The sequence below is a fragment of the Eubalaena glacialis genome, chromosome 1, assembly GCF_028564815.1.
Source record: "Eubalaena glacialis isolate mEubGla1 chromosome 1, mEubGla1.1.hap2.+ XY, whole genome shotgun sequence".
In the NCBI taxonomy this organism is placed as follows: Eukaryota; Metazoa; Chordata; class Mammalia; order Artiodactyla; family Balaenidae; genus Eubalaena; species Eubalaena glacialis.
Window position 1 is genome coordinate 19,440,895 of NC_083716.1, and position 23,866 is coordinate 19,464,760.

A 23,866-nucleotide genomic window follows, 5' to 3' on the forward strand; every position below is an offset into this window, starting at 1 on the left:
TGAGGCTGCTGGAGCCCAGAGTGTAGGCCCCAAAGGGCGAGTCAAGGGCAGATGCCACTTCCTCGTTTTGGTGTCTCTCAAGCCAACCATTTACGGCTGGGAGGCCAAACTTCAACGGAAGCCCTGACCTTCTGCTGTTTTAACTGGAGGGGGAAGACGCTTCTGTTTTCATTTTTACTTAAAGTGAGTCTAGACCAAATTCAACGTCCAGAGTAGAACAAACCCTGGCATCTCCTGAAATCAAGAGGAAGGAGATACATTTGGGGGGAACTTATCAGAGCTTCCAAAATGAAGGGCTCTTTTCCTCCTCAAATTTTATTTTAAGGCATGAATCTGGTGGGCTTCTAGAACGATGGAGAGGATGAAAGAGTTATGAAAATCAGGGCTTTTCAGAAAGGTGGTCCAGCTGGAGGAACTCCCAGCTTCTGCCCACTGACTGTCTAGGGTTCCCCCCTCCAGGACTGCAGGACCCGTCTCAGCTCCCCATACACAGGACGCCAGGCAGAGAAACTGCTCCAGGTTCACTGGCGTGGTTCTCAACCCAGGAGTCTCCGTGAAATCTTTTTTTTTTTGGAAGACTCAGCCTGGCTTGACCTGTCCTATCCCATCAAGAATCGGAACACTGTGAAAATCCCTGAGAAGTTGGATTTTATGAAAAGAAAATGACCCTGGGCACAGGAGGGAGAGGGGGATGGGGAGGGAGAGGGGGATGGGGAGGGAGAGGGGGATGGGGAGGGAGAAAGAGAGAGAAGCAAACTGAAAGACTGTTTGAAGGAAACAGGAGTCGACAGGAAGAGAGTGGGTGCCCCTCAGCAGACTGGACACACCGGAGGACTCCGGCAGACGCTTCAGGGGCATTTCATGAGTCTCTGAGGACAAACCCAGGCCACGTGGCCTGCCTGGTCTTCCTTCCTCTCTGGCCTTAGTTCCTGTCCCCGAGGGCAGGAAGGCCCCACCTCTCAGGCCCTCCTCTCTCCGCTTGCAGCAGTGGCAGGGATGTCAGAGCTTTTTCCTTTCAAAGTGCGGCACGATTCCGCTGTCCTCAGGCCGAGGGCTGCCTGCCCCCTCGGTCTCCATCAGGCCCTCCTTGGCCAGCTGGGACAAGTACTTCTGTGGGACAAAGACGGGGGGCGGGGAGAGAGAGTGGTGAGCTGGCGGGAGAGGAAGGGGGTGTGTGCCTTGGCCCCCTCTCCTATCACCTTGCCCAGTGGGTGGGACCCCTCTTCTTCCTCCCCAGATCCTTCCAGGGCTCCAGGACCCATGCTAAGTGATAAGCTCCGCCCCCTTTATGTTAGTTTACAAATGACCCATAGAGAAGGTAGAAAGTACAGATCCTAACCATAGCAAACACATCCATAGGCCGTATCCCAGACCAAGTGCTATTCTAACTGCTTTTCTTCTATAAACTCATTTAATGCTCACAACAACTCTACTTGTTTTCCAGAAAGATTTCTAGTATCCAGGCAGCACATCACGTGTAAAAGGCAGAGGGACGAGAGGGAGGCTGGAAGGGTGGGGAGGGGAGCAGCTCTGTCCTATAGTGACTGTGAAAGACAAAACCGCAGCCTGACGTTGCAGACTCCAGCAGACAGGCTGGCAGGCTCTGTGTCTCGGAGGTTCCATGGTGGGGGGCTACCTCCACCCTGCCCCAGAGCACTCACTGCTCCCGCTGGCCCCCAGCCCAACTCGGCGAGCCTGTCGGGCTGCTCCTGGGATTCTGGATTCAATGCAGTGAGGTGGAACTGGAAAATGCCTGGCGCCCCAGCTGCATATCCGCTGATGGCTGGGGCAGCCAAGGGCAGTGCAGAGAGCACAGCATTATGAGTCAGCAGGGTTAAGTCCCCTGCAGTGGTCAGGTGTGTGGGCTTTGCCGTCAGATGACCCAGGTTCAAATGCTAGCTCTCAGTAGGCAAGTTCTCCAATATCTTCAACTGTAAAGTGTGAGTAATATAGTAACTACTGCATAAGGTTGCTGTGAAGTCCGAGAGAGGTACCATGAAGGATTGAGCACACTGCCTGGCATGGAATAAACACTCAGCAATGTTGCCCTTTATCATTAGTGGCACCAGCTGTCTGATTTGGGGAAAGTCACTCATCTTTTCCCAGCTTCAGACCTGAAACTGTTAAATGGGAGAAATGATATCTTCCTCCTTCCTCCTCCAGGGTTGATTTTGAGGGTCAGACAAGATGATGTGCTTGAGGTGACGGGGTCGACCTGCTCTCTCTAGGAGAGACTGTGGTTGGCTTTGAGTGGTGGGTGAGCCTGACGGGGAGAAGGGCAGACCATGGATCTCTCCAGGCTAGGCTGCTGCTGGAGGGCCGGGTTTCTCCTCTACCTCGTCTCAGGGAAGGCAAGCGGGTGGGTGTACCACCAACTGGACCGAGCAGGCGTCTAGTTTTCCCATCTAGCACTGACTCCACCTGCTATTCCGATCACTCTGGTGGGTTCTCTCAGAGCATGACCAGCAGTGGGCACAGCCGGGATTGCAGAGAGAAAATGAAGGTTCCTTCTACCCTGCCTCGAAGAACAACCCGACTCCTACCTCAAGGCCTCCTGGGGGTGCTAGGTTTACAAGTTGCCTGACTTAGGTGTCACTCAGCACCTGCTACTTGGGGCTGAATTCCTCCCTTTTCACACGTGTAACATGGAGTGTGGTGCGGTGGGTGTGACTGTGTGGACAGAGACATTCTGTCAAGGCCACTTCCCAGATAGGCAGAAACCCTATTTGGGTAGCCTGCGATGGAGGCTCCCATCTTCAGGACAGGTGCGCCAGGGCAACCTGAACTGCAGTTGGCGGGCGTAAGGGGCTTAGCCAGCATCTGGACCTGACATGCCTGGGACCACAGGAATGGTCTGCTGTGGGGAGGCGAGTCTGCCTGGGGGTTTGGCCCGGAGGGCCAGAACACAGTGAAGTCGGCTGCCCTGCAAAAGACACAGGGTTTAGAATTCAAGGCCCTGGCAAGTCTGCACTCACTCTTCCTACCTTCCTGGGTGACCTTGAGCTGTGGGTCTCCTTGGGGGCTACACAATCCAGCCAAGAATGCCGGATGAGATCACAGGTTCTCATGTTGAAGTATTATAATCTGCTGGAAAGACTTTTTAAAATGCAGATTCTCAGGCCCCACGCTAGAGAGAGAATGAATAAGCAAGTATAGGGTAGGTCCAAGAAGCTACATTTTTAAAAGATTCCAGCTGGTGTGAAGACCAAGGTTTAGGAAAATCAGGACCGGATGATCTTCAAGACCCCATCCAGCCGTGCCATTCTAGAGGTTTAATCTTGTTGGGGGTGAGGGACGATGATGTCTTCAGGGTAGACAGCTGCCCTCGGCTGGCGCCGGGTGGCCCAATCTGAACCCTTGGCCTGGCCAAGTCACTGCCCGCCCCCAGGAGAGGCTGGGACCTGGGCCCCAGACCTCGTGGCTTCCTTGGTCATAGAACAGCTGCTTTCCAGAGGGAAATCAAGAGGCTTAAATGACCTGAGTTTGGGCATAGCCAAGGACAGTCCCTTGCAGATGGTGACCCAGGCCATGATATGGGTCTCAGTTTTCAAGACCAGCTTAGTAGAGTGAAAAGAGGAAAGGGATTAAGAATCAGGCAATCTGGCCCCAGGCCTAGTAACTCACCATCTACATGGCCTTGGACAAATCCAAGGCTTGGACAAATCCTTGGCTTCTCTGGGCCCCAGTTTCCTCAATTGTAAAACAAGAGAACTGGCCCATATCTGAGTTTTCTTAACTGGGGTACAAATTCAAATCATTTGGAGAACTTTCTCAAATTACATATTTGAGAAAGTTCTCAAATTCTACTGAACACCTGGCCTAAGTAGTATAAATACTTTTGAAACACTGTCTAGGGGATTTTGGTTCACATCCCTGGTTAAGAACCACCAGAGCAGCCATTCTTTAACAATTAAACTGATAGTAATGCCTGCTCTGGAATTAGGGCATGCTGCTACCACAATGGTCTTCTAATGTCAAGGCCTTGTGCCTCAAAAATGTAGTTTGATTCCTTGTAGTAAAAACAGGAGTTGCCTAACTTACCCCTGAGTGTCTGATCTTCCATGATTTGTATTACATTACTAATCCCCAGCTTATACCAGAAGTTATATGAAAATCACATTCTAATATGCTATATATTATATAGGTATATATTATAGAATATATTGCTATATCTTGTGATTTTAAGAAGTGTTTTTTCCACACATTAACAGTTCTGAAATTGAGATGCATTTTACAGTTGATGGAGTCTCACGGTTTAATTTGTAACATTTTTTTCCTTGTTGATATCAAAAAATAGTGGTGTGTCTTACCACTGATGGCACCTTAGATTAGATAAAATATGGTATATAGGGTATTTTTTATATGCCACGGTTAATATACTACGAAATGTACTTATTTTATTTTTTGCTTATCTTCTATGCTAGAATGGAAGGTCCATGAGGGCAGGGATTGCTGTCTGCTTTTTTTGTTGTTGTCTACCCAGTGCCTAGAATAGTGTCTGGTCCATGGTATGCCTGTGATAATAGCTGCAGTATGGACGGACATTTCAATAGAACATAATAGTGGGTTTTATTCTAGCAAACAAGGATAGTGCACAGGGGAAGAGAAACATAGAGAAATATCTGCATCTGGAACATCCAGGTGAAAAGGGACCAGACCCAACCAGGGGCCAGGTGAACACTAACGAGTCATTCGGTCTAGAGGGAGAGGCAGTTACAAAAAAACCCAAGCCAAACAGAATGCTTTGTACCAAGGTGGAGACAGATGCTCTGAGAGCGCGTGGGAAGCTGCTACCATACGGAGCCACCTGGTAGAGTCAGGACTGAGAGAACAGGAGTTTTCCATGAGATGGAAGGAGACAGCAACGCACAGAAACTGAGACCAGGGCGCACTCCCCACACCCTCCCCGGGCGCTAGGCAAGGAAGGCCGATGGTTACCTGTAAGTTCCGGTAGTGGACAGCACTGCGACAGTGGCTCATCTTTGCCATCTCCTCGCTCGTGTAGAACAGCCCACACAGTTTGCAATAAAAGCCGGTCCTGGGCACCACGAACTCCACCCCTGCAGAAGGATTGGAGGTGGATAGGTAGGCAATTAGGAAGGTGGAGGGAGGCCCCCAGGGTCCAGACAGCAGTCAGGTGGTAACAGGAGCAATGCACTCCAGCCCTCGATTACTGTTGACTTTGGCTGGTTACCCAGTTTCTTCAGGCCTCAGTTTCCTCATTTGCGAAACAGGCACGAAGAAAATAGCATCAACTTCATTCACAGGCAGCTGTGAATGTGAGGGATGTACTCCCTGAAGTGTGATGGAGGGCTTAGCAATTATATGTTCTGCAACTGCCTTTGGGAAGTAGGTCCAGGCTCTACTACAATCAGCCTATTTCCAGGGAAAGGTGGAGGAAGGAGGTTTCTTACATTTCCCTGGGTGGATTTTGTTTCTCCACACTGTACCCCTCTCTGCAGCTGTTGTGGCCAGGACTCTGGAAGAACGCTCTCTTTTTTTTTTTTATAAAGTGAATGTTTTTTTTTTAAATTTATTTAATTAATTTATTTTTGGCTGTGTTGTGTCTTCGTTGCAGTGCACGAGCTTCTCATTGCGGTGGCTTCTCTTGTTGCGGAGCACGGGCTCTAGGCGCATGGGCTTCAGTAGTTGCGGCACGCGGGCTCAGTAGCTGTGGCTCGTGGGCTCTAGAGCGCAGGCTCAGTAGTTGTGGCGCACAGGCTTAGCTGCTCCGCGGCACGTGGGATCTTCCCGGACCAGGGCTTGAACCCACGTCCCCTGCACTGGCAGGCGGATTCTTAACCACTGTGCCACCAGGGAAGCCCAAGAATGCTCTCATTTTTGTTTGCTTATTTCAGAATTATGTTCATTAAAGAAAAATTTTAAAGATAAAAGTGAGGAAAAATCACCCAGAGTCATTCCAATCAAAATATTTTCTTCCACACTATCTATATAGAGAGCCTTTTTTGGGGGGAGGGGGACATTTTTAATCACACCCTAAGTGTAATTCTATCTCCTCCTTTTTTCATGTGATGATCTATCATAAACATTTTTCCATCTTTCTCCAGTCTTTACACCTGAATCATTAATTAGTAACATTTTATTTATGATGCGTTAAATAAAAGTGCCAGGATTCTGGGAGGCGTTCTGATTCTGAGGAAGGGAAATGGTGGCCCAACAGCCAGACAAGTGACAGTGTCACAGCCCAGAGGATTCATCTCTGAAGTGGGACGGTGGCCGCTCCAGCCTCCACCAAGGTGTTTGAGGGTCACAGTTCTCCTCTTGAAGACACAGACAGCAGACTGGAAAGAGCCCAGGTCTGAAAAGGCACAGACCAGAGGCTAAGAATCTGTGTAGCCTGGGGAGAGCCGGCTGAACCCCTCCTGGGTCTCAGTTTCCTCAGGCACCTGATCGTGAAGCACCAGCTAAAGAACAGGGTGAGGGCCATGATGAGCAGGACCCACTGCGGAACTAAAGGAAAGGGGCTAGCCACTCAGGACACCCAGATCCCGCCTTCAGACTGGGGCCGCTCCCTGTGTGCTGACACACTTCAGCTGGGCTTTGCTGCTGCCCATCTGGTTGGTTCTGCTGGGGGTGGGGGAAGGTTGGAGATCTGGCCCCAAGGGGCGGCAGGGAGAGCGGGGCTGGGAGCGGCACACCAGGGCCAGAGCAGCTTCTTGCAGAGAGGGGGACAGGCCAAGGCACTGCGTGTGACCACAACCCTGGGCCTCGCTTCACTTTCCTTCTCCTGCCTCCTGACAGACAGAGCTAAGTGCACAGGAGACCCTGTCATAGAGGAGCAGCTTAGACTTGTAATTATAACTTTTTTTTCCATTTCAAAAGAGCCACTTATCAGTGTGGAGGGGCAGGCCTGGAGGGAGGAGGGAGCCTGGGAGGCCTGCCTGCGGCCTGCCTTGACTGATGGCTCCTCTGTGGTCTGGGGCCTGGGTGGCCTCAGCCGGTTCTAACTGCCACACAGCAAGCCCGCTGCCGTGCCCTCAGCAGTCTCCAGCGGTCCCCAGTCGGGGGAGGCCAGCTGCCCAAGGGAAGGCTGAGTGTCTTTCCCCTTCCCACCGTCCTCCCACCCTCACTGCAAAGGATGGGAAAGTGTTGGCTTTGCCTGTGTGTGGCCAGCCCACCCCTCCACCTCCCCCGGGCGCTGGCTCCTGGCTGTGGCTGGCAAACGAGCATTAAGCAAGGCCTGCCTTTGTCCTCTGTTCCTGCAAAATACTTCTCCCCTTTGCTGCTGCTCTATGGGGAGCAGAGGCCCACACAAGACAAGAGACGGGCAACCAGAAAAGGAGAAGCACCACCCGAGGCCACGTGGAGCAGACGCAGGCCTGTGATCAGAGCCTCTCCCTGTGTCCCGTCCCAGACCCTGCAGGATCGGCCAGCTGGGTAAAACCAGGAAAGAAGCCTTGAGGTTTCAACTGCAGACCCTGCCGGGGCCTCCAGAATCTTCCAGGTTTCCCAAGAGGCCTCCTAGTCCCTGTCCTTGGCCCCCCAAAAGGGGTGCAGCTGCCTCAGAAGCCACCACAGAGGGTGAAGCAGGGTCTCAGCTGTGCCCCTTTCGACCCCAGCGGCACAGCTACCATCTGTAGTGAGATTTCACTTGAACAAAGGCTTCCACTGGGGAAAACAAAACAAAACAAAAAAGCTCGGAAGCCACAGTATACGGGAGAGAAAATGGAATATGGAATTTAGAGTCAGATAAACCTAGCTCTTTGACTCACATTGTGTGATCTCAGGTATGTTATTTAACCTCTCTGAGATCAGTTTCTTCATCTATGAAACAGGAATAATAATACCACAAATGGTGTTACGGGGAAGCACCTATCATTTTGCCTGGTGCTCAAAAAATATTAGTTTCCATGGGGGCTTCCCTGGTGGCACAGTGGTTGGGAGTCCGCCTGCCAATGCAGGGGACACGGGTTTAATCCCTGGTCTGGGAAGATCCCATATGCCGCAGAGCAACTAAGCCCATGTGCCACAACTACTGAGCCTGCGCTCTAGAGCCTGTGAGCCACAACTACTGAGCCCACGTGCTGCAACTACTGAAGCCCACATGCCTAGAGCCCATGCTCTGCAACAAGAGCAGCCACTGTAATGAGAAGCCCGTGTGCCGCAACAAAGCGTAGCCACCGCTCCTCGCCACTAGAGAAAGCCCGCGCGCAGTAACGAAGACCCAACGCGGCCAAAAATAAATAAATAAAAATAAATTGAAAAAAAAAGCATTAAAAGAATATTAGTTTCCAGATACGTGTTAAACCTTTCTGCACAGAGGCCAGAAGGCCCTCCAGCCTTTCACCAGAGCCGCCTGGAGAACCCAGACTCCACGGCTGCCAGCAACTCTTCTCCCTGCCCCCACTGGCCTCTGGGGCTCGTTGGGCAGGTGGTCAGAGACAGCTCTGAGGAAGGAGAAGCTGGGGCAGGATCCCCAAATGCCTGGGAACTCACCCTTGAGTAACCGGGGGTTGCACGGGCACTAGGATACCAACACTGCCTCAGGACGCCTCTGGAATGTGAGGGCCAGAGGAAGCAGCAGTGTCAAGAAAAAACTGCCACAGCCCCAGTGAGTTCTGGAGCAACCTGGTCCTCCCATTTTTCAGCCTCTACTAAGTACAATAACTAAAGCTACATCTGCCTTCTAATAATAGCTCCTGACACTGGTAATTACAACTCTGTCATCCCAGCAAAGCCTGGGATGGGTGGCGGGGGAGCTTGCATTTTGCAGGCAATGCCCTTTGGTTCTGGGAAGAGCAGGCCTTGGCAGGCTCACACTGGCTGGGGTCACCCAGAGCTGGCCTGAAACACATAGGGTGCCCTTCCCCACCCCCATGCCCAGTCCAGCCCCTAAGCAGCAGGACTCTGCCCCCCTCTCCTCCTCATTCTGCCTCTCCGCTCTCCACAGGGACCAAGCCTGAGTTGTTCCCCCACCCCCAGAAGTCTCTCTGCTACAAACAGACCATGGAGGGTGAAGGGTTATGTAGCCCCAGTGAGAGGAAGCATAGTAGGTCTCAATAACTATTTCATAAATGAATAATAACAATAGACAATCTGTATTAAGTACCTTCTACTGGAAGACACTGAGACCTTACCAGTACTCATTCAACTAATCCTCAAAATAACCCTACATGGTAGGTATCTATCACCAGCCCTTATTTAAGAGATGAAGAAAGCCAAGGAGAGAGGTTAAATAAGCAGCTTTTTGTCCCACAGCCAGCTGGGATTTGAACCCAGGGAGTCAGATTCCACAGTCTGTGCTCTTAACCACTGCACCCAATTGCCTTTCCTCCACTGTGCTGCCTGAACTGTAGGAACAAGAGGGTCTCTAATTAGGAATCCTCAGTTCTGACATGAGCTTGCTGTGTGATCTCAGGTAAGAAAGTCTCTGGGCTTCAGTTTCCTCACCTGTCAAATGCAGAAAATAGTACCGTATGCCCCCTATTGAGATGGATGAGACAATAGGTCTCAAAGCTAATCAGAGGGGAGACCTTCAAGATGGGGGAGGAGTAAGACATGGAGATCACCTTCCTCCCCACAAATACATCCGCATGTGGAACAACTCCTATAGAACACCTACTGAATGCTGGCAGAAGACCTCAGACTTCCCAAAAGGGAACAGACACCTGAGGGTGGCCTACATGCAGAGGTGGGGCCAAACCAAAGCTGAACCCCAGGTGCTGTGCGAACAAAGAAGAGAAAGGGAAATTTCTTGGTGCAGCCTCAGGAGCAGCGGATTAAATCCCCACAATCAACTTGATGAAACCCGCATCTGCGGAATACCTGAATGGACAACAAATGTTCCCAAAATTGAGGCGGTGGACTTTGGGAGCAACTGTAGACTTGGGGTTTGCTTTCTGCGTCTGATTTGCTTCTGGTTTTTATGTTCATCTTAGTTTAGTTTTTAGTGCTTGTCATCATTGGTGGATTTGTTTATTGGTTTGGTTGCTCGCTTCTTCTTTTTTTAAAAATTATTATTTTTTCCCTTTTTTCTCTTTTTGTGAGTGTGTATGTATATGTTTCTTTGTGTTATTTTGTCTGTTTAGATTTGCTCTTACCATTTGTCCTAGGGTTCTAACTGTTTGCGTTTTGTTGTTGTTGTTTGTTTGTTTTCTTTTTATGAGTGTGTGTGTATATGATTCTTTGTGTGACTTTGTTTAGTTTTGCTTTTACCATTTTGTTTGGGGTTCTATCTGTTCATTTTTTTTTCTTCCTATTTTTTCCTCCTTTTATTCCGAGCTGTGTGGCTGGCAGGGTCTTGGTGCTCCAACTGGGTGTCAGGCCTGAGCCTCAGAGGTGGGAGAGCCGAGCCAAGGAGATTGGACCACCAGAGACCTCCCAGCCCCATGTAATATCAATCAGCGAGAGTTCTCCCAGAGACCTCTGTCTCAACACTAAGACCCAGCTCCACCCAACGGCCAGCAAGCTCCCGTGCTGGACGCCCCAGGCCAAACAACTAGCAAGACAGGAACACAACCCCACCCATTAGCAGAGAGGCTGCCTGAAGTCATACTAAGTTCACAGACACCCCAAAACATGCCGCTGGACGTGGTCCTGCCCACCAGAAGGACAAGACCCAGCCCCACCCACCGGAACACAGGCACCAGTCCCCTCCACCAGGCAGCCTACACAACCCACTGAACCAACCTTACCCACTGGGGGCAGACACCAAAAACAACGGGAACTATGAACCTGCAGCCTGCAAAAAGGAGACCCCAAACAGAGTAAGTTAAACAAAAAGAGAAGACAGAGAAATATGTAGCACATGAAGGAGCAATGTAAAAACACACCAGACCAAACAAAAGAGGAGGAAATAGGCAGTCTACCTGAAAAAGAATTCAGAGTAATGATAGTAAAGATGATCCAAAATCTTGGAAATAGAATGGAGAAAATACAAGAAATGTGTAACAAGGACCTAGAAGAACTAAAGAGCAAACAAACAATGATGAACAACACAATAAATGAAATTAAAAATTCTCTAGAAGGAATCAATAGCAGAATAACTGAGGCAGAAGAATGGATAAGTGACCTGGAAGATAAAGTAGTGGAAATAACTGCCACAGAGCAAAATAAACAAAAAAGAATGGAAAGAATTGAGGACAGTCTTAGAGACCTATGGGACAACACTAAATGTACCAACATTCAAATAATAGGGGTCCCAGAAGAAGAAGAGAAAAGAAAGGGTCTGAGAAAATACTGGAAGAGATTATAGCTGAAAGCTTCCCTAACGTGCGAAAGGAAATAGTCAAGTCCAGGAAGCACAGAGTCCCATCCAGGATAAATCCAAGGAGAAACACGCCAAGACACATATTAATCAATCTATCAAAAATTAAATACAAAGAAAAAATATTGAAAGCAGCACGGGAAAAACAACAAATAACATACAAGGGAATCCCCATAAGATTAACAGCTGATCTTTCAGCAGAAACTCTGCAAGCCAAAAGGGAGTGGCAGGACACATTTAAAGTGATGAAAGGGAAAAACCTACAACCAAGATTACTCCACCCAGCAAGCATCTCATTCAGATTCAACAGAGAAATTAAAACCTTTACAGACAAGCAAAAGTTAAGAGAATTCAGCACGACCAAACCTGGTTTATAACAAATGCTAAAGGAACGTCTCTAGGCAGGAAACACAAGAGAAGGAAAAGACCTACAAAAACAAACCCAAAACAATTAAGAAAATGTTAATAAGAACATACATATCGATAATTACCTTAAATGTAAATGGATTAAATGCTCCAACCAAAAGGCACAGACTGGCTGAATGGATACAAAAACAAGACCCATATATACGCTGTCTACAAGAGACCCACTTCAGACCTAGGGACATGTACAGACTGAAAGTGAGGGGATGGAAAAAGACATTCCATGCAAATGGAAATCAAAAGAAAGCTGGAGTAGCAGTACTCATATCAGACAAAACAGACTTTAAAATAAAGACTATCACGAGAGACAAAGAAGGACACTACATAATGATCAAGGGATCAATCCAAGAAGAAGATATAAAAATTGTAAATATTTATGCACCCAACATAGGAGCACCTCAATACATAAGGCAAATGCTAACAGCCATAAAAGGAGAAATCGACAGTAACACAGTAAGAGTAGGGGACTTTAACACTTCACTTTCACCAATGGACAGATGATACAGAATGAAAATAAATAAGGAAACACAAGCTTTAAATGACACATTAGACCAGATAGACTTAATTGATATTTATAGGACAGTCCATCCAAAAACAACAGAATACACTTTCTTCTCAAGTGCACATGGAACATTCTCCAGGATAGATCATATCTTGGGTCACAAATCAAGCCTTGCTAAATTTAAGAAAATTGAAATCGTATCAAGTATCTTTTCTGACCACTACACTATGAGACTAGATATCAATTACAGGAAAAAAACTGTAAAAAATACAAACATATGGAGGCTGAACAATATGCTACTAAATAACCAAGAGATCACTGAAGAAATCAAAGAGGAAATCAAAAAATACCTAGAAACAAATGACAATGAAAACACAACGACCCAAAATCTATGGGATACAGCAAAAGCAGTTCTAAGAGGGAAGTTTATAGCAATAAAATCCGACCTCAAGAAACAAGAAAAATCTCAAATAAACAACCTAAACTCACACCTAAAGCAATTAGAGAAAGAAGAACAAAAAAAATGCCAAAGTTAGCAGAAGGAAAGAACTCATAAAGATCAGATCAGAAATAAATGAAAAAGAGATGAAGGAAATGATAGCAAAGATCAATAAAACTAAAAGCTGGTTCTTTGAGAAGAAAAACAAAATTGATAAACCATTAGCCAGACTCATCAAGAAAAAAAGGGAGAAGACTCAAATCAACAGAATTAGAAATGAAAAAGAAATAACAACTGACACTGCAAAAATACAAAGGATCATGAGCGATTACTACAAGCAACTATATGCCAATAAAATGGACAACCTGGAAGAAATGGACAGATTCTTAGAAAAGTACAACCTTCCAAGGCTGAACCACGAAGAAATAGAAAATATGAACAGACCAATCATAAGCACTGAAATTGAAACTGTGATTTAAAATCTTCCAACAAACAAAAGCCCAGGAAGAGATGGCTTCACAGGTGAATTTTATCAAACATTTAGAGAAAAGCTAACACCTATCCTTCTCAAACTCTTCCAAAATATAGCAGAGGAAGGAACATTCTGAAACTCATTCTACGAGGCCACCATCACCCTGATACCAAAACCAGACAAATATGTCACAAAAAAGGAAAACTACAGGCCAATATCACTGATGAACGTAGATGCAAAAATCCTCAACAAAATACTAGCAAACAGAATCCAATAGCACATTAAAAGGATCATACACCATGATCAAGTGGGGTTTATCCCAGGAATGCAAGGATTCTTCAATATACGCAATTCAATCAATGTGATACACCATATACAAATTGAAGGATAAAAACCATATGATAACCTCAGTAGATGCAGGAAAAGCTTTTGACAAAATTCAACACCCATTTATGATAAAAACTCTACAGAAAGTAGGCATAGAGGGAACCTACCTCAACATAATAAAGGCCATATATGATAAACCCACAGCCAACATCATTCTCAATGGTGAAAAATTGAAACCATTTCCGCTAAGATCAGGAACAAGACAAGGTTGCCCACTCTTATTGCTATTATTCTACATAGTTTTGGAAGCTTTAGCCATGGCAATCAGAGAAGAAAAAGAAATAAAAGCAATCCAAATTGGAAAAGAAGAAGTAAAACTGTCACTGTTTGCAGATGACATGATACTATACATAGAGAATCCTAAAGATGCTACCAGAACACTACTAGAGCTAATCAATGAATTTGGTAAAGTAGCAGGATACAAAATTAATGCACAGAAATCTCTTGCATTCCTATACACTAATGATGAAATATCTGAAAGAGAAATTAAGGGAACACTCCCATTTACCACTGCAACAAAAGGAATAAAATACCTAGGAATAAACCTACCTAAGGAGACAAAAGTCCTGTATGCAGAAAACTATAAGACACTGATGAAAGAAATTAAAGACCATACAAACAGATGGAGAGATATACCATGTTCTTGGATTGGAAGAATCAACATTGTGAAAATGACTATACTACCCAAAGCAATCTACAGACTCAATGCAATCCCTATCAAACTACCAATGGCATTTTCAACAGAACTAGAACAAAACATTTTACAATTTGTATGGAAACACAAAAGACCCCGAATAGCCAAAGCAATCCTGAGAAAGAAAAACGGAGCTGGAGGAATCAGACTCCCTGACTTCAGACTATACTACAAAGCTACAGTAATCAAGACAGTATGGTACTGGCACAAAAACAGAAATATAGATAATGGAACAGGATAGAAAGCCCAGAGATAAACCCACGCACATATGGTCACCTTATCTTTGATAAAGGAGGCAAGAATATACAATGGAGAAAAGACAGCCTCTTCAATAAATGGTGCTGGGAAACTGGACAGCTACATGTAAAAGAATGAAATTAGAACACTCCCTAACACCATCCACAAAAATAAACTCAAAATGGATTAAAGATCTAAATGTAAGGCCAGACACTATCAAACTCTTAGAGGAAAACATAGGCAGAACACTCTATGACATAAATCACAGCAAGATCCTTTCCCACCCACCTTCTAGAGAAATGGAAATAAAAACAAAAATTAATGAATGGGACCTAATGAAACTTAAAAGCTTTTGCACAGCAAAGGAAACCATAAACGAGACAAAAAGACAATCCTCAGAATGGGAGAAAATATTTGCAAACGGAGCAACTGACAAAGGATTAATCTCCCAAATATACAAGCAGCTCATGCAGCTCAATATCAAAAAAACAAACAACCCAATCCAAAAATGGGCAGAAGACCTAAATAGACATTTCTCCAAAGAAGATATACAGATTGCCAACAAACACATTAAAGAATGCTCAACATCATTAATCATTAGAGAAATGCAAATCAAAACTACAATGCGGTATCATCTCACACCAGTCAGAATGGCCATCACCAAAAAATCTACAAACAATAAATGCTGGAGAGGGTGTGGAGAAAAGGGAACCCTCTTGCACTGTTGGTGGGAATGTAAATTGGTACAGCCACTATGGAGAACAGCATGGAGGTTCCTTTAAAAACTAAAAATAGAACTACCATAGGACCCAGCAATCCCACTACTGGGCATATACCCTGAGAAAACCATAATTCAAAAAGAGTCATGTACCACAATGTTCATTGCAGCACTATTTACAATAGCCAGGACATGGAAGCAACCTAAGTGTCCATCGACAGATGAATGGATAAAGAAGATGTGGCACGTATATACAGTGGAATATTAGCCACAAAAAGAAACGAAATTGAGTTATTTGTAGTGAGGTGAATGGACCTAGAGTCTGTCATACAGAGAGAAGTAAGTCAGAAAGAGAAAAACAAATACCGTATGCTAACACATATATATGGAATCTAAAAAAAAAAATGGTTCTGATGAACCTAGGGGCAGGACAGGAATAAAGACGCAGACGTAGAGAATGGACTTGAGGACTCGGGGAGGGGGAAGGGTAAGCTGGGACGAAGTAAGAGTAGCATTGACATATATACACTCCCAAATGTAAAATAGATAGCTAGTGGGAAGCAGCTGCATAGCACAGGGAGATCAGCTCGGTGCTTTGTGACCATCTAGAGAGGTGGGATAAGGAGGGTGGGAGGGAGACGCAAAAGGGAGGGGATATGGGGATATATGTATACATATAGCTGATTCACTTTGTTATACAGCAGAAACTAACACGACATTGTAAAGCAATTATACTCCAATAAAGATGTTAAAAAAAATTCTAATCGGAGACTACAATCAAGAATAAAAGTACAATATGTAATAGCCCCAAGCCAGAAACAACCCAAATGCCCATCAACAGCTGAATGAATAAAAAAAGTGTGATCTACCCATAACCACAATGCAATACGCCTCAACAATAAATAGAAACCAACTATCCATACACCCAACAATTTGGATGAATCTCAGAATAATTATTGAGTGAAAAAAGCCAGGCAACAAGAGTACATACTGTATAATTCCCTTTATATAAAATTCTAGAATGCAAACTAATATTTAATGACAGGAAGGAGGGCAGTGGTTACTTGGAGATTGAGGGTGGGAGCGAGGGATTACCAAGGAGTATCAGGAAATATGGGGGGTGAAGAATATGTTCACTACGTTGGTTGTGGTGATGGTCTCACAGGTGTATACATGTGTCAAAATTCATCAAATTGTGCGCCTTATGTGCACTTCATTAACATCAATTATACCTCAATAGAGCTGTGTTTTAAAAAATAAAATGAGCTACCATTTTCCTCCTAACAGGTTGGTAAAGATTAAAAACTGATAAGATCCAAACTTGGCGAGGATGTGGAGAATAAGTACTCTCACTTGAGGTAGCGCTGAAAACTGGTATAATCTTTTTGGGGAGCAATTTAGTGGCAATTATGAAAACATGAAATACAAATATATATGGACATCCCCCCTCCCCCGGGCCAGGACGTTATCCTCCAGAAACCCTGGTTCACACACAAAGGTGACAGTGCGTTTGGAAGGCAACAAAGCTCAGAGGCAGCATGGCACAGGGAGTCAAAGTGCTGGGGTTTGAATCCTGACTCCAGTCTGGGCTGTTTGTTAGCTTTGTAACCCTGCATCTCATTTCTTATCTGTGATATAGGGATAAAAATATTACTTACCTCACAGGTGTTTTGAGAGTTCAATGAGGAAAATACTAGAAGTGGTGCCTACATGGTAAATGATAAAAACCTAACTATTATAGCATTTTAATAATGGAAAAAAAAATGAAAACATAATGTTCACCAGTAGAGGAATGGATTGATAACGTATGGTACAGCTTTTAAGATGGAATATTTGCAGTGGTTAAGAAGAATGCATTCTCTATGTACTGATGTGAAGAGATCTCTAAGACCCACTGTTACGTTACAAAAGCAAATTGCACAACATTATGTGTATAGTTTGATCCTATTTTTGTGGGAGAAAAACTATCTGTGGGTATGACAGTGGCTACCTCTGGCGAGGGGGAGAGACTGGAGGGAAGAGATACAACATTTAATATTTACTTCATATGGTTTTAAAAATTGGTTATAATAATCTTTCACACTTTTTATAATAAAAAATAAAATAAAACATGAATTATAAGGTAGCAGAATTTATTCTTAATTTTTGCCTGTGTGTATCATATAGATCTCTAAGTTCCTAGATGCCAAGAGACTTGTGTTCCATTTCTCAGTTCCCCCTGAGTGTCTCACAGAGTGCCACGTTATCCAGGAGGGCTTGCTGACTAAGTGAATGCATAAATGAACTGTCTGGCACCTTTTTCCTGAAAGGCAGCCTTTGCAACTATTTTCCAGCATTAAAAAACCCAGGGCCTTCTGGCAATCATCTTAGTTCATTCTAAGGTCAGTGTGTATTTGCTTTTTTTAGTTTTTGTCCTAGAGCATACTGGACGCTATGCAGCAAACTCATCCTTTTAAAAAAAAGAAAGTTTGCTCTTCGAATCTGACTAAATGACACACTTGGAGGACAGGAAACAGTATGAAATTTTTAAAAGCAGATGAAAAGGAAAAAAGGAAACTTGATGGAAAAGGTGAGCCTCCATGTTGACTAGCCCCTCTGGGGCTAATTGACTTGTTAATAAAGGACTTGCAGTGACTGGAGAAAAAAACCCAAAAACATTCCTGGGTATGACTTGTTTGAGGACATGCAGTTACCCAGCATGGGAAGGACAGGGGCCCACGTCTCTGTTCAGTGCTCTTCTATCAACTATATAGGGTCTGCCCCAGACGTAGTCTATTCAGCATCAATGGCTCAGAGATGCTGGTCTCTCAAAGAGAAAACAATGCAGCGTTGTTTTGAGAAGGGCTGGGGCCAGGAGGGCAGGGAAGATGTTAGCAGAAGAGGTGCATTTCTTTCTTTCTTTTTTTTTTTTAAACATCTTTATTGGAGTATAATTGCTTTACAATGTTGTGTTAGTTTCTGCTGTATAACAAAGTGAATCAGCTATTGGCTTTATGGCGGCTGCTGGCCTCTGCTTCCCTGGCTGAATAAGGGCTGTGTGGTCAGGAAAAAAAGCATTTCCTGACAGGGAAAACAAGTCTCTGCTCTGCCTCCCAGGGCAGTGCCGTTCAAAGTCTGGCCCCATGAGGTATCTGGTCTACTATGGGAGACTGAAATTTCAAGAAACTTTAAGGCAGCATGCACATCTAGGTAATTGCATCAGACACGAAAGACAACAAAATGACAAAAAGCCCTCTCAAGCTCTTAGATGTTATTACAGGACTATCGTTTCCTGGAGCCAAATTCTCAGGAAGGACTGTGTATTTCACCCACCTAGAGGAATGCTAAGTTCTCTGAACACATCCTCAGGTTCCCAGGAAGGCAAAGAAAGGGGCTGTTTCAGCTCCACTTCAGCATATTCCAGTGACCTCACGTCCAGAGATTTCATTTCCATGTACCTGGAGTTATCTGCAAAACATGAGCCAGGGCAAAGTGATAATGAAACACAACATGCCTCAAAGAATCCCTGCAATTGTATTCCTTGCACTGTGTGATGGGAAACAGTCCCTTGTGCTGCTTAATAACATGAGACTAGGCCAGGGCTGCTAATTAGAACCAAAGTGCTATAACAAAGAGCTTTTTCCGCTGCCAAAAGAATGCCACACGCAAGAAAACTTGGCAAGCAGCTGCATCAGGTCCGTGGGGGGATGGGCTGCTGATGCCTTCGGTTGGGATGATCCATCCCCGCGTCCCCGGTTCAGTAACAACTCCATCTCTGCAGGCAGAAGAATTATTGAAGTGCAAAAATTGTGCTGATGTCCACAGAAGCACTGAGGCGGGCAGAAAAGGCAATGCCATTCTCACCCCAAGCCTGTCGAGCAGTGTTATTAAATATGAACTCCAAACACTGGCTAAGCTAACAAGCCATTAACACCAGTGCATGTCGAGACCTATACCGCAAAATACAAGGGGTTCAATCAGAGCAAGGTGAACACCACTTCGCTCCTTTATTCTTGCCTTCTCTAGACACAGCCCAGGCCTCAGCGTTTCTCTAGCAACAAGGCAGCTCACAGCAGAGTTTCCATGGAGACTCAGATCCACGCAGGTGAAAAACTGCTCAGGTCAGCTTGACATGGAGGGAAGTCCAAGCCGCCAGCTCACCTACCAGCTCGTGCCAACCACAGAGCACTGGGTTGACATGTTTATTTTTAAGCCTTTCCTCTGTATTTTCTGCCCTCGACTTTTATCCCCCTTACTTCAAACTCTGGAATGCTGCAGGCTTTCTGCAAAATGAATTTCTAGCTATTTTCACTGAGAGAAAATTGAGGACTACTCTCTCCTCCCCCACAGTCCTTGATGGATCTTTAGTTTCCACTTGGCACAGAAAACAGGGCTTAGCCTATTTTAAACTCTGTCTTTCATGATGTCATAGTGCCAGGCACAGACACACATCACCTGCAATGGAGGTGGAGGAGCTCCCGGGACAAGTCTTGCTTCACTGTCAGACGCTGGAGAAAAGTGGGTCTGAGGTGGTGAGAATGGGAAACGGCCATGCCCCTTCATGAGCCCCTCATTCTTCCCTCTGCCCGTTCCCTTCTCGGCCTCCCACGCTCCCGCCCCCTCACTCAGGCCTCACAGAAGCAACGGCCCGGGTGGTCCTCGGTGCTGCAGACAAGAGAGGCTGCTTGCAGATCCTTAGGAACCAAAGCTCCTTTGATAACTCCAAACATTTGCTAATTTAGTTGGCAGAGTCCATCTGGGATCCCGTAAATTCAGAGAAGTCCGTCCTATCTGAGTTTGCTTCTCAGAAACGTGTGGCCTCCCAACCGACTTCCTTTACACCAATTGCCTAAAAGCTCTAACAATTTAGCCAGGCTGTTAAGCTTGCCTTCTGCACCAGCTTTCAGGCTGGTTGAAACCTTACTTCTGTTCGTTCCAGCCTGCACATGCCCATACACTGCTCTAGGGAAGCAGTGGTCCGATCAACCCAACCGCACAGGAGAAAAAGGAGGTAGTTACCCTGGGTCGACACTCCTTGGCAAGCCTGGCTTTGGAGGTCTGTTTCGGTGAGGGGGCTGGCTTTCTCCTCCAAGGGGCTGCCTTCACCAGCCCCATCTTCCAGGGTCCCCCTGGCCTTACAGTCATCAAGAAAGGGGCCAGGCTGCCAGGCCCTCTCCTCTGCTGGCTTGGGGGAAGACATTTGCTGGAGTGTAGGGGCCAGACGAACATCTGAGCTCTCTGCTCCCTTTGCCTGCTTCTCGCAGCAATCTGAGCCCTCCAGTGAGAGGCCCGTCTCGCATTCAGCTGGCTTCCGCTCAACATCCAGATTTAGGCCAGGCATTTCCACGTCCATGTCACTGGGACAGCTCATGGAAGCAGAAGGCAGTTCTTTGGGCAACTTGAGGCTGATTTCCGCAGCCTCATTACCTATGGTCTTGACTCCCTCCTTGGTGAACTCTTTGGCTAAGTCCAGGTCTAAGGTGGTCGTCACACAGGGACCTATTTCTGGACAGATTTTGTCCTTCTGTTCGATGGGCACAATTTCCTCCAGTTCTGGGATGTCCGGTTCCATGATAAAATCTTCTTCCTCCCCCACCTCGTCCACTGTAACCAGCTCCTCCATGTTCGTGGGGTACCAGCTCTCCCCCTCTGCCTCACTTCCACTTTCCGAATCTTGCTCCTGAATACAAATGAGGAATGGAGGTCAGAGGGTGGCTGAGGAGTGGGTCTTGGTATTTAACCAGAAGAGGGTGCAAACCTTGACCACAGGACCCCTCAAACCAGAAAGATGCTGAGCAATCTTACTCCTACCTGGGAACATTTACTGGGTAATTAGGAGCTGTAAACCACTGAAGTCTCTCATCACTGATTTATCCCTAGGATGAGGCTCCAAACAGCACAGGAGTTGGAATAAGCCCTTAATGTTTAACCCACCAAGTGGACAAAGAATTTCAACTCCTGGTATATAGTAGGTGCTCAATAAATAGTTTTTTTTCTTTTGTTTTGTTTTGTTGTTTTTTTAGTTGTGGGCAACACATTTTTATTCAGTAATGTGGCTTAGAGGTGTTTCTATGTCATTGGATCTACATCTACACCTTAACTGTTAATGCCCATGTAGGATTCCAATCAAAGTTATTTAGCCTGCTTCCTATTAATAGATATCAATCTCTGCTCATCTTTTTCTGATCAATTTCTGGAAATTTTATGTTTTTTTAATTCTGAAAACTAAATAGTTTTTGAACAAATGAATGATTGAGTTGTAAGCGCTAAATGCATCAACTTGCTGGAGCTATTTCCTTGCATGTAGGGCATCACTAAATGTTAACTGCAGCAAAATCCCTACAAAATTCCCCCAAACACCCTCTCCCAGCAAGGGTGCAACCCTCCGTAGCCATGGCTCAAACTTGGCCCCTCCCGAAACTTTCCCCTTGCGTCCCCAGCAGCCCAGGGACCCAGCAGCCAGCTTTAGGAGATCAGCTTCCCTGCCAGCGATACTCATCTCTCCGCCTCTCCTGGCCGGAAAGTCACGAAGCTGGCCAAGTTCCAAGGACACTTCTTTTTGCTGTGGCAGCCCCAGCCCTGTAACTGGGTTTTTCATTTTAATTAAGTAAAATAATCTTTACAAGCATGGTAGATGTTTTGTTAATCCCAGGGTCAGGGCCTGCTGAGGTCAGGGTCCCAGCTTGAGTACCCAAAGCCTCCTTCCTCCTCCAGCCCCACCCAAGGCAGCTGCCTATTTTGGGAGCCTGGCTCTGAAGCCTGAGTCTTTTTTGGGCACATGTTTTTTCTTATGAGTGCAGCCAAGTTACTGAAGACTGAGGCAGAGCCCAGGCATGCGGTAAAGATTTCCTCAATAAAGACTGTGCAAAGATCCCAGGCAAAGCCATTCCTCCAAGAAGTGCTGGCTTCATTCACAGACCCGCTGGTGGGGTCTCAGGCACATCCCATGCAGCAAGCAGGTCATCACCTGGCAGGATGGGGACGCCTGTGACTTGGGGCCCAATGGCTGTTGTGTTGATGTGGCTACGCTGCCAGCATCTGGGACAAACTTTACCTTCCTTGCCTTTGTGTTCTCTGCATCAAAGGACTCTGTTTCTTTCTCCTGCCTGCCCAGATGCAGGGGGCTCTCTTCCATGCTGTCCTGTTCCTCTTTTTCAGCCTTACCAAAGGAAGAGCAGAACAAATCAAGTTAACAGTGAGAAGTGGCAGAGGGCACGCCAAGAGGAAAACAACACTATCGAGCACAGCTAATGCTGTCGGATGTGTTTCACACACATCACTTCCTTTATCCTCACAAAACCCCTCAGAGGCAGGTGCTATTATCATCTTCATTATATAGACGGGGAAACAGAGGCTCAGAGAGGTTAAGTAACTTGCTCAAGGTCACACAAACGGAGGCACAGAAATGTCTTCACGGCTGGCCTGAGGGCTTTAGGGAGACAGACATCCCTGGCAAACTGGGTACTTTTTGCAGTTGTAAAATCTGTAGACAGTGAGGGTGAGTAAAGGGGCCAAGGGGGAACTGACCCTGGGGTTCACAACCATCATGGTGACATCTCACCAACAGATCAGTCTTAGCCATAAAAAATATCACCTCCAGGCCACTTATGGGTAGGAAAGGTGTTGTCACCCAATCAGGGCCCCTCTCACCTCTCTTTTGCCTTATCTCTGTCCTAGAGCTATAGCCCCAACTAGCAATGCCGCCCCGTCTTCCTTCCTCCTATTCCCTCCCTCAGATTAAGTCCCTCACGCTAGTGCTCATGTCTGGGAAATTGAACAACTGAAAGCAGATATTTGCTTTGAGAATTAGGGTCTCTGACCAGCCTTGAAAACAGGGGTCAGCCAACTATAGTCCTCAAGCCAAATCTGATCCAGTTCCTCTTTTTTGTACAGTCTGCGAATTAACAATGCTTCTCATGTCTCTAAATGGCTGCATGTTAAATGCTTATATTATATTACCTACATAATATCCTCAATTTTGCCTCTTGGCCCATATGCCTAAAATAGTTACTCTCTGGTGTTTTGTAGAAAAAGTTTGCCAATCCCCATTTCAGAAGTTTGAGGAGGACATTCTCCCATGACAAACTTTGGCCACCAAATCAATCACTGTTCCTGGGCATTCTTGGGAGCAAGTTGAATTTTCTCGACAATTTTGGCCGAGGTTGGCTCAAAGTAAACCACTCTCGCTCTGATTTCTTATGAGCAGACACACCCGTCTTTGCCGACAAGGAGGCAGACGGGGCAGGAGCTCAGGGCTGACGGGTTTAACCAGTTGTTATGGGACAGGGAAAGACAGTTTAAAAAGAATCTTTGCTCTTTCCAGCGTTCGGAGCGGAAGCTCTGCTCCAGCCTTCTGAGCTGACCTGAGCTCAAAGCAGCTCCAAATGCCTTTTTAGCCCTCAGAACCCAGAGCTTCTACCAACAGGGGACCCCTTTTCTTTATTTTTGTCTTCCTGAATAAATTATCCACGGCCCTCCCTTGTCAAAATAAATAGCCCTTACCCTTCCCAGGCAGTTCCTGCAGCACACGCCCAGGTCAACACAGTAAAGAGACTCCCTCCAGTTCAAGCTGGGAGAGGCAGGGACAGCCTGGCCGCCGAGAGCCCCCCGCCAGGCGGACCTGCTCTCCCTCCCTGCAGGCAAAGGAGACAGAGCAGTGCCCTTCAGTGCACCCCTGGCCCTGGGATCCTTTCCAGGTGACAGCAGCTTACAGGGAACAGACAAATGCAACCAAGGCACTCGTCCCACCCTGCCACCAACCAGCTCAGGGACCAACGTGTTAGGTCCC

The 23,866-nt window shown here is 46.2% G+C and overlaps 1 protein-coding gene across 1 annotated transcript in view; it reads right to left on the minus strand.

The window, feature by feature from the left end:
- Positions 1-999: 999 nt before the first annotated feature.
- RBM20 (RNA binding motif protein 20) overlaps positions 1,000-23,866 on the minus strand; it is a 203,174-nt gene continuing 180,307 nt past the window's right edge. The window contains exons 10-14 of the mRNA XM_061193420.1: positions 22,133-22,237; positions 20,098-20,758; positions 18,412-18,546; positions 4,939-5,060; positions 1,000-1,110 (exon numbers count right to left, since the gene is read on the minus strand). Coding sequence (XP_061049403.1) covers positions 1,000-1,110; positions 4,939-5,060; positions 18,412-18,546; positions 20,098-20,758; positions 22,133-22,237 — 1,134 coding nt within the window. The remainder of the gene's footprint in view (positions 1,111-4,938; positions 5,061-18,411; positions 18,547-20,097; positions 20,759-22,132; positions 22,238-23,866) is intronic.